Source organism: Stegostoma tigrinum, chromosome 7 (genome assembly GCF_030684315.1).
Source record: "Stegostoma tigrinum isolate sSteTig4 chromosome 7, sSteTig4.hap1, whole genome shotgun sequence".
NCBI classification, from domain to species: Eukaryota; Metazoa; Chordata; class Chondrichthyes; order Orectolobiformes; family Stegostomatidae; genus Stegostoma; species Stegostoma tigrinum.
Window position 1 is genome coordinate 5766806 of NC_081360.1, and position 16976 is coordinate 5783781.

At 38.9% G+C, this 16976-nt stretch overlaps 1 protein-coding gene across 6 annotated transcripts in view; it reads right to left on the minus strand.

Annotated features, from left to right (window-relative positions):
• Positions 1-16976, minus strand: part of pcnt (pericentrin) — a 323443-nt gene that overhangs the window by 142539 nt on the left and 163928 nt on the right. For 5 of the 6 annotated variants that reach the window (XM_048534231.2, XM_059647013.1, XM_048534228.2 and 2 more), the window contains 4 exons: positions 12903-13109; positions 10541-10576; positions 8731-8963; positions 3397-3516 (listed from right to left, as the gene is read on the minus strand). In XM_048534231.2, the coding sequence (XP_048390188.2) occupies positions 3397-3516; positions 8731-8963; positions 10541-10576; positions 12903-13109 (596 nt within the window). The remainder of the gene's footprint in view (positions 1-3396; positions 3517-8730; positions 8964-10540; positions 10577-12902; positions 13110-16976) is intronic. The other variant, XM_048534230.2, reaches the window with a different exon arrangement.

A 16976-nucleotide genomic window follows, 5' to 3' on the forward strand; every position in this document is an offset into this window, starting at 1 on the left:
CCCTAGCCGGATGGGATTTATCCTAGGATCCTCTGGGAAGCCAGGGAGGAGATTGCCGAGCCCTTGGCATTGATCCTTAACTCGTCATTGTCTACAGGAATAGTGACAGGAGACTGGAGGATTAGCAAATGTGGTTTCCCCTGTTCAAGAAGGGGAGTAGAGACAACCCTGGTAATTAAGACCAGTGAGCCTTACCTCAGTTGTTGGTAAAGTGTTGGAAAAGGTTATAAGGGATAGGATTTATAATCATCTAGAAAGGAATAAATTGATTAGGGATAGTCAGCACAGTTTTGTGAAGGGTAGGTCGTGCCTCACAAACCTTATTGAGTTCTTTGAGAAGGTGACCAAACAGGTAGATGAGAGTAAACCGGTTGATGTGGTGTATATGGATTTCAGCAAGGCGTTCGATAAAGTTCCCCACAGTAGGCTATTGTACAAAATGCGGAGGAATGGGATTGTGGGAGATATAGCAGTTTGGATCAGAAACTGGCTTGCTGAAAGAAGACAGAGGGTGGTGGTTGATGGGAAATGTTCATCCTGGAGACCAGTTACTAGTGGTGTACCACAAGGGTCGGTGTTGGGTCCACTGCTGTTCATTATTTTTATAAATGACCTGGATGAGGGTGTAGAAGGATGGTTTAGTAAATTTGCAGACGACACTAAGGTCGGTGAAGTTGTGGATAGTGACGAAGGATGTTGTAGGTTACAGAGAGACATAGATAAGCTGCAGAGCTGGACTGAGAGGTGGCAAATGGAGTTTAATGCGGACAAGTGTGAGGTGATACACTTTGGTAGGAATAACCGGAATGCAAATTACTGGGCTAATGGTAAGATTCTTGGTAGTGCAGGTGAGCAGAGAGATCTCGGTGTCCATGTACACAGATCCTTGGAATGTTGACAGGGTTGTTAAGAAGGCATACAGTGTTTCAGCTTTTATTAATAGAAGGATCGCATTCCGGAACCATAAGGTTATGCTGCAGCTGTACAAAACTCTGGTGCGGCCGCACTTGGAGTATTGCGTACCGCATTATAAGAAGAATGTGGAAACTTTGGAAAGGGTGCAGAGGAGATTTATTAGGATGTTGCCTAGTATGGAGGGAAGGTCTTATGAGGAAAGGCTGAGGGACTTGAGGCTGTTTTTGTTAGAGAGAAGAAGGTTGAGAGGTGACTTAATTGAGACATAGAAAATAATCAGAGGGTTAGAGAGGGTGGACAGGAAGAGCCATTTTCCTAGGATGGTGACGGCGAGCACGAGGGGGCATAGCTTTAAATTGAGGGGTGAAAGATATAGGACAGATGTCAGAGGTAGTTTCCTTACGCAGAGAGTAGTAAGGGTATGGAACGCTTTGCCTGCAATGGTAGTAGATTCGTCAACTTTAGGTACATTTAAGTCGTCATTGGTCAAGCATATGGACGTACATGGAATAGTGTAGGTTAGATGGGCTTCAGATCGGTATGACAGGTCGGCACAACATCAAGGGCCAAAGGGCCTGTACTGTGCTGTAATGTTCTATGTTCTATGAAACGCACTCTGGCCTCCGCTTGGTCTCCGCGATATAGAGTAGGCCATGTCGGGTGCAGCTGATGCAGTAAATCACATTGACAGATGAGCAGGCAACACTCATTTGTTCTGAGTCTTGAATGGAAGTGAGAGGAGAGGTGTAGGGGCAGGTGTTGCAGGGAAAGTGCCAGGTGTGGTGGGGTTAGTGGGGCATGTGGAGTGGACAAGGGAGTCGCGGAGAAAGTCATGGAGAAATGATATCTTGTCTGAAATAAGAGGACCAAAACTGCTGACGGTATTCCAGATGTGGTCTCACCTTGCAGTTGCAGTACGACTTCCCTACATTTAGACTCCACCCCCAGTGAAATAAAGGGCCAACTGGGATAATTCTTGCCTCAGTTAAGTCAGGTACAAGTGCTCTCTTTGATCTGTTCCAGAGGTTTTGATATTGTCTGATATAATTGTCACGGGCATTGGGATTATATTAAGATGTCATTATATTTTGCACAGAGATGACCACAGTCTTTGCTTCAAATTACAATGGATTCCAATCATCCTAGGTCTTCAGCCTGCGATCCTACACCTTCCAGTTGCATCCTTACCCCTCCCGACTTTGACTGCCACCTCCAAAGCTTATCTGCATTCTCATTAGGAAATGGTTTCAAATCTTAGCAAAAATGGTTACTGAATATTAGGTCCCATTCAGTCTGGAATGGATTTGATGTTGAATCTTGTGATTCCAAACTACCAGCAGATCTCTGAAGAAAGTCTTAAATTACAGACTATAATCCGACATATGCCTCAGAATTCCAATAATATTCTCGCTCATGCTGAGCTTGTTTAGGGAATTTGGGAATCTGATTATTTCTCGATATTTTTGTATCAACCTATTCAGAGATGTTATGACACATTGCTGGAGCAGGTGGGATTTTCCTCCTGGCTTAGAGATAGGGACAGTACCATCATGTCACAAAAGCCTTCTGTGGAATTTCTCAGGGTAGCTATTTTTTTTAATCAAGCTGTTCAGAGATGTTGTGACAAACCACTGAAGCAGGCAGAACTTGAACCAGGCCTCAAGGCTGAGGTATGGTCAGTATCATTGCATCAAACATGCTGTTCAAGTTAAATATCAGGAATTACAATGATATGAGAATTGAGTGAGCTATAGTGAACTCAACAGATAAATTAGCAGGAAAGTAAGCAAGCAAGAAGTGGCATCCATTTATAAAGGTAAATCATGACTCAGCAAAAATATATCCCAGTAAGGAGGAAAGATTCAAAGAGAGGGATAAACGAATTCTGGCTATCTAAGGTAATTAGGGGATTATAAAGTTGAAAGAGAAAGCAATAACGAGGCAAAAGTCAGTGACAGCTCTGTAGACTGGGATAAATTCGTAGTTTACGCTTTTTCCTGCCTTCCTAAATAGACATTAGAAGCAACATGAGTTGGTAACCAACACATTAGTATTAATACTATTAGGAACAGGGGCAATTTGAATAAATTAAAAGTGAATTTTGTGTGTGGAGAAACACTTCTTTTCCAGGTGAGGCAAGAGGCAGATATTCAAAGGAAACAATTAGGGGCCAGGCAGCATGCTGCCAGGTTACTACTAACTGTTCAGAATATAGACCAAATATTTTCATATCTGCCACCTCAGCTAAGTGTTCTAAAATATTTATAGTTTGAGAAAGAAAAAAAATCATAGAATTTAAAAGACTTTTGGGCAGGTACAGAGGGATATGGGACAAACACAGGTGAATGGGACTAATTTAGTTTTGGAAACCTTGTCAGCATGGATGAACTCAATTGAACTCATATAGCTCTACGATTCTCTACATAAATGTAAAATGCATATTTGACTGAAAACAAAAGCAAAATTAAGATAAAGATATACCTTGGGTACTGTATAATCACCGCGTCCTTGTGATTTTAGTCCCTGTTTTAACTGTGTCTCCAGATTTGAGATTTCTTGCTGGAACTCGTCTCTCTCATGCTCACGCTCAGCTGCTTGTTCCTGAGTGAAAAGAATACAAATAACTCTGGTATTCTGCTCCTAAACATATTCATTATTCAGCGTTCACATCATAATTTTCCATTTTTAATTTTACGGCCTTTTTATTATACCTCCTAATTTTTGCCTCTAAGGAGATACACTAACTGGAAAAGCAGATCCCCTGTACGTCAGAATACTATATCTTCAAAAGCAAAATCCTACATTTGAGCTCAAGTTTGAATTAAATGAAGCTGTTAAAGAATTGCTTTGGTGACTGTGTGCATCTGATGTCACACTGGCTTGGCTTGGTTCTCATGCCCTCATTTCAATAGTGTTCAATGAAAGTAGGGATGGAAAGACGTTGTAATGGTTGCCGAAAAAGGTGAAGGTTTGTCAATAGGTTACTTGCTTCTGCTTTTGTTGACTTCTTTTTGGTAGAAATATTGGTAATTAAAGTTTTTGGACTTGAATGATTGTTTTCAGCAAACTAGTCTAGATCAAAAACAAGTAGATTTCTGTAAAACAAAGTCTGTAGGTTTTTCTGTATATTCAGTTGATTTTTGAACCCAAATTCCGCTACGTGATGGGCCTAAAATCTGGTATGAAAAGAAACAGCAGTATGATTTGGGTAGGTGGTGTAATTAGGAAACCTGCAGGAGGTACAATTGGCCACATTTTTTATCATATGGAAGAAAGCTGCGGACTGCATGAAAATATGGGCATGTTGGAAGAAAAGTGTCAAATCCAATTTGATCAGTGGAAGTACTGCATTTGGGAATGGCAAACAAACAATAATTCATAAGATACCGAGAACTGTAGAGGAAAGAAAGGAGCTCGGACCACGTGCCCACAGGGTCCTAAAGGGAGCATGACTAATTGCGTACAGTTCTGGTCACCGCATTATCAGAAGGATGTGGAAGCTTTGGAATGGGTGCAGAGGAAATTTACTAGGATGTTGCCTGGTACGGAGGGAAGGTCTTACGAGGAAAGGCTGAGGGACTTGAGGCTGTTTTCGTTAGAGAGAAGGTTGAGAGGTGACTTAATTGAAACATATAAAATAATCAGAGGGTTAGATAGGGTGGATAGGGAGAGCCTTTTTCCTAGGATGGTGATGGCGAGCATGAGGGGGCATAGCTTTAAATTGAGGAGTGAAAGATATAGGACAAATGCCAGAGGTAGTTTCTTTACTCAGAGAGTAGTAAGGGAATGGAACGCTTTGTCTGCAGCGGTTGTAGATTCACCAACTTTAGGTACATTTAAGTCATCATTGGATGAGCATATGGACGTACGTGGAATAGTGTAGGTTAGATGGGCTTCAGATTGGTATGACAGGTCGGCACAACATCGAAGGCCGAAGGGCCTGTACTGTGCTGTAATGTTGTATGTCTATGTCTATGCAGATAAGGTGGTTAAGGTTAATGTACACAGTACTTCCCTTTTACTGTAAAAAATACAGGAACAGCGAAGTTTTGCTAGAACAATATTAAACACACGTTAGGCAACAGCTAATGTACAGTGTACAGTTTTGATCATTGTATTACAGAACTGGTATGATTGTATTACAGCAAGATGCAGAATTTTACCTGAGGAAAGATTGTAGTTAATTTCACTCTATTTATTCAGACTGAGAGAATGGTGGGAAGTAATGCACCACAGGTTATTTTTACATTACTTTTTCAGAGCCTCCCACAGTCCAAAGATGTGCAAGCTAGGTGAATTGGCCATGCAAAATTGCTTGTAGCGTTCAGGGGTGTGTGGGCTATAGAGGGACAGGTCTGGGTGGGATGCTCCAAGGGGCAGTGTGGACTTGCTGGGCCAAAGGGCTTGTTTCCACATTGTAGGTAGTCTAATCTAATCAAACATAGCCATTTAGAATGTAGGAATTGGAAGCACATTTTTTAAAAGTGCAAATGATACCAAATTGGAAGGCACAATCAATACAAAGGAAAGTTGATACAATACAAGGCTCTGAATATGGAGGTTCATAACAAAGGAACTTGAAGGTAAAAATGTGTGAAATGGTGCATTTCTGAAAAAGAACTGAAGCCTGGGAAAGTAACAAATTACAAGCTCTCAAATTATTAAAAGCAGGAGATTAACAAGGCCACAACAAATATAAGCAATGCTTGGAGTTAATTTCTAGAACAGAAACATGAAGCAGAAAAATTCTGTTAAATTTGTATAGAAATTTAGTTACAGCAAATTTGTGTCGGTGTGGTCTCCATTTACTTCGGTGTGTTATAAAGAACGTATATATGAAGAAGATGTAACAAAAAAGCTGGATCCTTAATAGGATTTTGGACAAGCATACGGACGTACATGGAATAGTGTAGGTTAGATGGGCTTCAGATTGGTATGACAGTTCGGCACAACATTGATCTATGTAGAATGAAGAAAGAAATTATCGAGTGGATATGTTGCAAATGACAAACCAAAGAAAGGAGGGAGATAGATTTCACAAGAGAAAATAACATGAGTCAAATAAAATGCAACCAGGAAAAAAGTAACAAGTAAAAAAAAACAAAGGAAGCTACTGAGAATCTTTAAGGCATAGGAGCGAAAGTAGGCCATTTGGCCAATTCAGTTTTCTCCACTATTGAATGAAGTTCTGGTTGATCCGATAATCCTTAAATTCACATTTCTGTTTTTATCCCCCATACATCTTCATTTATTTCTAGACTATAACTGGATCTATTTTGGCCTTGAATATATTTAACAACCCAGCCTCTACAGCCCTCTATTGTAAAGAATTCCAGATTCATTATGCTAAAAACAAATTCCTCCTCATCTCTGTTCTAACTGGGTGACCCTGACTCTGAAATTATGCCCTCTGGTCCTAGGCTCTTTGACAAGGTGAAATGATCTCTCCACATCAACTTTGCCAAGATCCCACTTAAGAATCCTGTGTATTTAAATAGGTCGCTTGCCATTCTTCTAAACTCCAATAAGTCGAGGCCCAGTCAACTCAACCTCTCTTCATAACCAAATATCTCATATCCAGGATCAATCTTTTCTGACTGTCCACAGGTCTGCCTTCTAGATGTGGTCTAACTAGTGCCTTGCATAATTTTACTGATACTTCACTACTTTTATATTCCATTCCCTTTGAAATAAAGGCCAACATTCTACTTGTCTTCCCTGCTGCCCACTGCACTTGGTAGTTAGCTTTTTGTGATTTTAAGTACAAGGACTTGCAAATCCCTCTGCACTGGAACTTTCTGCCAAGCTTTTTTCATTGAAATAATACTGGGATCATTCATTCTTCCTGACAAAGTACGTAAATTCACATTTTCCATTATGATACTTTCTCTGCTAAGTTTTTGCTCACTCATTTAAACTTATAACCTTCTGCAGACTCAGCGTCATCCTTCCCACTTATTTTTATGGCACCTGTAGACTTGGTGACAGTACATTCACTCCCCTCATCCAATTCATTAATATATTTTGTAAACAATTATGGCCAGTGATTCCTGTGGCATTCCACTAGCTGTACCTTTCCTTTATAAACATGCCCCTTTATCCCAACTCTGACTTCTGCTTGTTAGCTAATCCTTCATCCATGGTAATAGACTACACTACCTCTTTGGATTTTTATATTATTATGCAGTCTTAAGTGCAATACCTTACTGAACGGCTTTTATAAATTCAACTCTATTAGATTCCCCTTTTTTTTATCCTGCTTGTTACCTCTTTAAAAGTATTTGTCAGGCATGATTTCCCATTGATGAAGCCATCCTGATATATAACATACTTGCAAATGCTCTGCTACTGCATCCTTTAAAATAGGCTCTAACATTTTTCCAATGACAGATGGCCATAATTGACTGCATCTTGTCTCCTTTTTTGAATTTTTACAATCACAGTTTTCCAACCATTTCAGACTTTTCCAGAATTGAAGGATTCTTGGAAGATTACGAGCAGTGTAACCATTGTAATTCATGTTGTTAATATGACATATACATACATTTCCAAAAGGTGAAAAGATGCTGCATAGTAAACATGCCAAAGTTAAGCCTATGAAATCAACTGGACAATGGTTGCATGAATACAAAATTAGCTAAGTGAAGGGGAACAAAATAGTCATAAATGATTGTTCTGCAGAATACAGAAAAGTATAATGGTGTACTCAAAATGTCATTATTAGGAAAGTTACTTTTCTCAATTCGTATTAATGATCTAGACTCATAGGTCAGAACAAGGCACACAAGACACAATGTAAGTATTCTGAAAGGGGTATGTGGGTTATAGGGGGATGGGGTATGGGTGGAATGCTTCAAGGGGCAGTGTGGACTTGTTGGGCCGAAGGGCCTGTTTCCACACTGTAGGGAATCTAATCTAAAAAGAAATGTGAGGAGATAGTGACAAACGTCAAGAGGATATAGAGAGGCTAGTGGTATGGATGGATATGTGGCAAATTGAATTAAATATGAGAATTGTAAAGGGATACATTTTGATGTGAAGAATTAGGAGAAATGATAAAATAGGTTCTGGGACAAGGTGATTTTGGGGTGTATGTATACAACTCATTGAAAGCGACATTACAGATAACAAAGTGCTCAAATGGTACTTTATAGTTAGAAACTGAGTACTGACGCAAAAGTTATGAAAAACATTTAAAAGATACTTGTCTGGCCTCAGGTGGAGTACTACTCCCAGTTCTGGGTATTACAGTTCAGAAAGGACAAAAAAAAGACTTACTGATTGGATCCATAGATGAGGGTCTTTAGCTATGTGAATGGATGGGAGAAGCTGAGTTTATTTTCATGAGAACAGAGAAGGTTGAGTAATGTTTGATAAAAGTATGGGGTGAATTTAGAGAAGCTGTTGCATTGGTGTATACTCTGAGAATTAGAGGAAACAGATTTCATTTATTTAGTAAAAGCACTAAAGACAACGGGAAGATAAACTTTGTCTGTGAGTGGCTATGGTCTCAAGTGCAAATTCTAAAGGGAATTGCAAGGGGGGAAATTTGCATGGCTTTCAGAAAAGGTAAGAGATGGGATATTACTGAATAGCCTGTCTTTGTATTGTAACCATTACAATATGATAGTAGGTAAGAACATGTTTGTTCCCTCTTTCATGCAGAACTATAAGCTTTAGCTGCATGTTAAATCATCACAGCATGCCATTTTCCAATTTGTTTTTTAACAGTTAAAAATAGTGAGTGTTGGTAGAATATGAACATGTATGAAAATCACACTGGCTCATTATCCCAGTGTAATCTTTTGTCCTTACATCCATAAACTGTCGATAATTCTTAAGTTGCTTTTCAAGAGCCTGAATTTGCTGCTGCATGTCAGCAACTTCCAAATGCCATTTATCCTTCAATTCAATGTTACGGTTTGTCTCCTCCTCAAGCTCCGTTTCCATTCTCTTTGTCCTCGAAAGGAGGTCAGCACGATCCTTATCCGCCTGACACTGGATGTCCAGTTTCTCTTTGGAGAGACGCTCTGTCTCCTCCAATAACCCTAAACATAGCGAATAGAGTATCAGTGGAAAAAAAGGTAATCTGATAGTAATATCTTAAAACATGTTCTAAATATATTTTAGATAGTAAATAGCTCAAAAATCACACAGTCCTTGAATCTCAGCAAAAATGCATGTTACAATTCCGATACTTTGCCACTTATTTCATACCACAGTAAGGATGGGATGCACTACAAACCAATTCCCTAGAAACATAAAGCATTTCTAATATCCCAACTCTTTTAGACTGAACAATTTCAAACTTCCCAGGGTGTACTCTGAAAGAAAAGTATCCTCCAAACACTGCCAAAATCAATCCAGATTACTAACAGGAAAAAATCTATTTCTAAATAGCGGCAGCCATGTGATTATGTTTTAAGAGTTTTGTTTATTCAGTTTATGCCTCTACTTCACTACAATTGTATGGACTATGAATCAAATTTAATATACAATACTATTCCTGAAAGAAAAATCTCCCAATGCATTGAAAACCCTTTCAAAATATGTAGAAATCATGAGTTTGGTTTTTACATTTTAGAAAGACGACAGAAATGCTCTCTCCTCTTCAGATGCTGGCATTTCACTCACTAGAGCAACCCGAAAGGTTTGTTGCAGAAATAGATTACTTTAGCAGCCTATAATGATGGAACTAAATTTGCACGCTTCTTCATGGCATTATTTGTTGTACCACTGCCCATGCCCTATACTGGGAAGACTCTACCATTAGATTGTAATTACAGGGAATTGTAAGGATGCCTAATTTCTCAAACAGTAAAGAACATTTTAGAAATGAAAGGGACAGAGTGGTCCAACCCATGCAGAATGCAGGCAACAATTTAGGATGACTCATAACATTGGTGACACTGCCTCAGTGCTAAATTTACAGATAGAAATATGGCATCTGGCTGCACTGCTCATCAGAAATAACATCACTCCTGGAAGATGAGATGACTGCTGCCTTGTTTGACAAATTCCAGGTCAATGTTACACATTGGCGCTTCCTGTAATGCTTAAACCTGGAAGGCTTTTTGATTTGAACAAAAAAAAAGCAAAAGAAAATTCCAGCACCTCAAAAACTGTACACAGGCTAAATGAAAAACCATGGCTGAAGTTAGAAGCAGGGGGAAGAAAACAATCACTGGAAGGAGTCCATACTACTCCAAGACATTTCTTTAGAACCAACATAAACCCTAAAAACTTCTTTAGAAGTCTCAATTATACAATTCTCCCACTATATAGAATTGTTTAAATATTTGGGACTAAATCCATTGAAAAGAAATTTTGCATTCCATTTATTCAAACTGGATTCACTGATGTGGCAAAAGAACAAGATAAACATTGATATTTTGAAATAAAGTGCAATAAAATTCATATCATTTTGACAGAGAGCATGCCTGAAGTTTTATAACCATGCACATGTCCTCACAAGCACAGGTTAAAATAAATGGAATAATGTCAAGCAAATTTTAATTATTCTGATCAGGTTAACTCAGCAGATTGCAAACAAAATTTTGAGAACATTCAAATATCACTCTTGTTATGCAAATCAGACAGCTTTGTTTCCAAAAAAGGGACAAACCTGAATCCCCTTCGATTACTGCTTCAATACGAAGGCCTGAGAAACAGAGGCAAGAGAACCATCATAACCAAATACATCACAGATGCTCACTACTGGGCATGTTGACAGCCATGGCAATGATATCTTGTGTAAGGTATCCATTGCTGAAAACTTAGCTACTCATTGGAATCTCTCAGTGAAGTGAAACCAGTCTATTAACATCGACCACTATATTTGTTAAACATCAAAACACAAAAAAGGACTTCACAAATTTAGAACAGAATTATCTATACAAGAGGAGCACAAAACTGATACTTAAAACCAGCAGCTTTTCTCATTTCTGAAACAGAGATTTTCCCTGATGTCTAAATGGATGGGCCATCATCCAAGCAAAAACATCACTGCACACTGACCTTTTCACAACAGTTCTTACAAGCCACCTGATATCCAAAGTCTGCATTACATACAAGGCAAGGGTTTAAAGGTCCAGTTAAATTTATATTTGGATATATATTCTAAGGTAATGAATACTGACAATCAGTATGTGCGTCAGTAGTATCACTGCACTGGTTCTTTAAATTTTCTTTTGTCCAATAGCATCACCATCAACTAAATTTTTACACACAACATTGTACATGGGAATCACACAACTCAGAGGCAGAATAGAAAATTAATGTACACTGATGCAAAATGATCGTAAGGTAGAAAAACTATGCACGGATAACTGTGAGAACCTAACATCCACATAGAACAAATTCTGTAATCAAAATTCAAGTTTATTCTATCAGCCAAATAAAAGGTTCCAAAAACTGTATCAAGTCTGGCATTATTCTAAGACAGTGGGTACTTTTAGTGAGGAACTTGTGAAGTACTGATATCAAAATCATTAATATTTTTGCTGGTTCTTAGCTGTTTAAGAATACAGGATAGGTGATTTAAAACTGAGATGAGGAGAAATTTCTTTACCCAGAGAGTTATGAACCTTCATTCACAGGATAGGGATTTCTCTGGCTGGACCAGATCTTTTTTTGCCCGTCCTGAGTTGCAAGAGTCAACCACATTGCTGGAGTCACATGGAGACCAGGCCAGGTAAGAATGACAGTTTCCTTCCCTAGTTGAGAACACTGGTGAACGATGACATGAAGGTTACATTAACCTAGACAAAAAGGATAAGATCTTGCATAGGGCAGCAGAAAATCTGCCCAGGATGACTGAAAAATAGAAGAATTCAGTGGACCAAATCACTAGTTTGGCATTTGGAAATCTGCAATTTGAGAGTAGGCTCAGTCAGCAGTAATCTATTTTACTGCAGGATAATTTACATAAGAACAAAAGATGATGGATCAAGGTGTTTAAAGCAATATTAATTCAGAAATATTTTCTATTTTAGATTTTTAATAAATATAGGGGTGAAAGGTTCTGGAAAAAAAAGAGATCTGTGATCTGCCTGTACCATTTGTAAACAAAGCTTTTCACTATATTTCAGAACACATGACAATAAAATTAATGAATCAATCAATAGAGTTGAGGTACCAGACAGATCAGCCATGATTTTATTAAATGGTAGGGCAGGCCTTCAAGATCAGCCAGGCTCACCTTTGCTCAGATACATTATGTTGGTTTTAGCTAGCAACAAATTTACTTCCTGGTTCATGGTTGAACAATCGAAGATTCATAGAAACTCTCCAGGACCAACATCTAACCATCTGACCAGAATAGCAAACTGCTGGTTCACTTCGTGTGATGCTAGTTTTTCTAACCGCAGATATATTTTCCAAAATATAGCACAAGTACATAAAGATAGTGAAGGCCCAACATCAGTATTCAGTAGTTTGTGTCTTGATAATCAATTGTATTTTAACCATAAGTCATTAATATTTATTAAATCCTAATTCATCGGGTCCAGTCATTATTTTTCTGAGTCACTTGCTAAGCACGAAAGAACCCAACAGCAATTATGTAACTAAAAGAACTCTGAAATATTTCCTATTTTAGAAAAACTAACCAAGCTCTTGGCTTCTGAGACACGGAAATAAGAAACTCATGTTAAAAATCACTTTTCTGTGTGGTGTTTACTTCAACAAGGCAGATTCACTTTGGGGACAACACAGTGTGGAGCTGGAGGAACACAGCAGGCCAGGCAGCATCAGAAGAACAGGAAAGTTTTCAAGATACTTCTCAGGATAAATGAATGAAAACTTGATGCCCTAATGAAACAATGTTTAATTTCATGGTCTGAGAAAATAACTTTCAATCAAACTTCAGGATACAGAAAGTACTGAAATGTTATGTTTGAAAGATCATGCTGCTTTCTCTTGGAAGGACATGTACCAGAGACATATTTTGAGAGTGGTGTAGGTAATAGCATAAAGTTGTTTCTTACTGTGTTCTACTTCATTGCTAGCCATGGCCTGCTTCTGGCGTAGCAATAGATTGTGTTCCTCAAGCAGATGCTGGTGCTGCTGGTTTAGTTCATGAATCTGCTTACTTAAAAGTTCCACCTTTACAGCCAATTGTTGCTTGGATTCTTCCTTCTGCTGTAAAGTTTCTTCCAGCACAGCTTTCTCAGTGACATACCCTTCAATCAATCCTAATAACAAAAGGTATACATCAAAAAAATTATTTTGATCACAATTAAGCTGCCCTGTGATGTGCCCATATCAGTCGTCATGTCTGCATTTCTAGTGACTTTGAAATGTCATCTGAAACCAACTCTGACCAATCAACAACATTAGCACAAATTTCTGAAAGCTCCAAATAGATGATGTAGCCAGCAGGAAGGAGATGATAAAGTGGGGTGGAGTCACTTGTAATGATACAATGGCTTTAAGGAGGTGTATTTTGCCCTGGATTTTTTATAATGGAAGGTTGAGACAAAGATACTGAGCAGTCTGTTCCATCCAATAAAATAAACAGCTTGTGAGGCCTTGAGATTTTTTTAAAATAAGTTGAAACAACAGAAGCAGCATGAATGGGTGAAGTTAACTCCCAGAGAAGCACTGTTTTAGTTCAGCTTTCAGTAATGCTATGGTTTTGAAGCTGCCATACATCTCTCCCTCGTACAGCAAAATGTTTGAGTTTTCTCTCTCTTTCTGCAATAATTTTCTCTTGATGTTCTTTCCTCCTGGACTGCAGAAACATTGCATATGAGAATCTATTTTGCAGAATTTGCCTTTGCCAAGGATGTGTTTATAGGATGTTACTATATTGAAGCAGTTGTTTAGTCATTAAATTATCTATTATGCTGTTAAGTTTTCCAACGAAGTTAAAGTCAGACCAATTCTTCTTGTATTTTAACTGTACAGTAAGGATAAAGTATATTTTGCTTAAAGCCACAAAGTATAACTAATCAATTTACATCTGAAACACAGCGATTTACACTTGGCTTTTAAAAAAAGAAGAAAAAGTTAGGGGCTAGACTATGTCCATGATATATTTGAAGGGGGTTTGGTCTGGACATTAACACACTGTATCATCACAAGTGACTCCAGCCGCAACTCACCTTGCAATAACACGATGTAGCGTATCTGCAATGACGAGAGTTACGTGGCTAGCACATTCAGAGAGGTGGTCACGTCACACATTAAAGCAGGTAAATAAGGATAACTGCCAGACAATCCAGAGAAACAGGCAGTTGATACAGGAGTGCCCTGAGGTCCACTCGAGAAACAGATTTCCATTCTAGATACTGGCGAGAGCAACTGCTCCTCAGAGGACTGTGACAAGCTACAGGCCTATAACACCATGGTTGGGCCAGCTGTACAGGAAGGAAAAGAAAAATAAAAGTGGAAGACCAGGAGTTACAGGGGATTTGACTAATTATGGGAACCAAAGTGCTTCTATGGCCATAGACATGAATAAGGTTGGTGTTGCTTCCATGGTGCCTAGGTCAATGATGTCACAGAGAGGCTAGAGGTCAATCTTCTCGGGGAGGGTGACCAGCCAGACACTGGCATCCATGATAGTATTAACAATATGGGCAGGAAAAGCAATATGGCTGTCAGACAAAATTTAGGGAGCTAGGCAGGATTACATGGATAGGATGGGGAGTAAGTCTGGGTGGGATGCTCTTTGGAGATTTGATGTGGATTTATTGGTCTGAATGGCCTGTTTCCACACTGTAGGGATTCTATGATTCAGGTCATAAATTAGCCAGCAGGATCTTAAAAGTAGAAATCTCTGAATTACTCTCATTACATTTTGAAATATGCACAAAAAAGAAGAGGATTAGACATACGAATGCATGGCTGGAAAGCTGGCTGGAAAGCAGGATAGAAGGCTTCAATTTTCTGGGACAGACAAGGAGAGTTTTTGTGCCTTAAGAGATGGATGTATTGCACTTGAACAGAGCTAGGCCTGATGTCGTTGCTGAGCATTTTTCTAGTTGGACGGCTAAGTGCAGGGACCCAGGGAACAAGAGAGAATATTAGATAACAGCAGGTTGCACAAAATACTGAGAGAGACACCTAGCACTGGAATAGAAAATACTACTTAACTGTAAGTCAATTAAGAGAAAGTGAAAAATTAAAACATTCTCAATCAGGGATACACTGCATGTGTGCAAGGGCTCAGGATTAAAGCAAATAAGACTGATCATTCAGAATTTACAACCGTGTGGAATTATGTTGTAGCGAAGAAGAGACTTGGCTCAAGAAACAGCTTGACTGAATGTCTACCAATCCTTGTTACAATGTGAGTTAAGAAAGAAAGAAAAGGCAGTGGTCTTGTTTAAGGAGAGCTTTGTAGTTTTGGACAGAGAAAATGATGAGAGGGGTCAAGGACAGATTCAGTTTGGTTACAGCTAAAGAACTATAGTGTTCTACATTACTCACTGTATTGTACAGACCACCAGCCTGTGGAATGGACACAGAGGAACAATTCTAAGAAAATTAGAGAGGTGCAAACATTTCAGAGTAGTTACAATGGTTAACTTTAAAAATCGAATATTGACTGGGATAGTGGTATTGTAAAGGACAGAGACAGGCAAGTGTTCCTAAATAATGTGCAGGGGGATTTCCTACTGTAGTATGTGCACAGTCCAACATGAAAGGAGGCACTGCTGGACCTGGTACTTGGGAATGAGGCAAGTCAAGCATATCTAGTGTAAGCAAGGCAACATTTATGCACAGTAATCATCAGATTTGGATGATGGTGGAAAAGGGAAATCTAGGGTAATAGCAATCAGCTGGTAGAGTGTGGACTTCAACGGGGCAAGAACAGAGCCAGGTTGGATAGACTAGGATCGAAGGGTAGTGGGAAAATCTGCAGCGTAAGAATGGGTTCCGTTCAGACTGGAGGCAATTCAAGTGCACTCAAGACATATTCCCTTGAAAGGAAAAGGTAAGACAAACAAATCTAAAACTCCCTGGATGACAATGGAGATAGAAATTAAAGGATATTTATGATGAGTATCAGGTAGTAAATACAACTGAGAACCACGATGAATACAGAAAGAAGTTGCAAAAGAAAATATGAAAAGTAAAGAAAGATTACAAAAAAAAGACTGGCAGTTAATACAAAACAGAATTCCAAACTCTTCTACATGCACAAAAAAGAGAAAAAGGGTGATAAAAGGAGGTAACAGGTTGATTAGGGACTGATAAGTAGATTTACATAGAGGCAGATGGCACAGCTGAAGTATAAAATGAGTATCTTGCATCTCTTTACCAAGGATGAAGATATTGTCTGAAAGCAACAGAGGAGAAAACTCAGACAAAAGAAGTGCTTGTAATGGATAAGGTGGTGGTATTGGATACATTGTTGGTACTTGGAACTTGCAAGGCACCAAGACCAGGTGAGATGCATCCATGGGAGTGAATGTTGAAATCGCAAAATGCTGACATAACCATTTGGTCTCCCTTGGTTTCAGAGTTGATGAGTGAGGACAAGTGAATCGCAAACCCTCGTTCACAAAAAGCAGCAAGGATAAACTCAGCAATTACAGAGTAGTCAGTCAGTTTTACTTCGTAACTGTGGAAACTTCTAGAAACAATAATTCAGGACAGAATTAGTAGTCACACGGACAAATGTGGGATAACTAGGGAACTCAGTTTTGATTTCTAAAGGGAAAATTGTATCGAACTGACTCACTGGAGCTTTTGAAGAGCTTTTGAACAGAAGGATCATATCAAAGGAAGACAGAAGTTTTTCAAGTTGATGAATCCGTCAAATTGAATGTCTGCTAGAACGACATTCTAGTATCCCTGAAGTACTTGCATTAACATTCACTGCATTTGCAGCATGTTGTGGGGCATGATGCATTTTATTTTAAAAGCACTGAGCTCTTTAATCCATCATCATATTAATGATTTTTCATAAAGTGCTTTCCTGCAGTATCCTATCAATTTCCTTTCCCAATTTGAAAATTGATTAGCCCCCTCCGGCTTCAATTTGTCCTCCATTGAAACAAGAGAGGGTTGATGAGGGCAAAGCTGTTAGCGTGGTGTATGTGGACTTG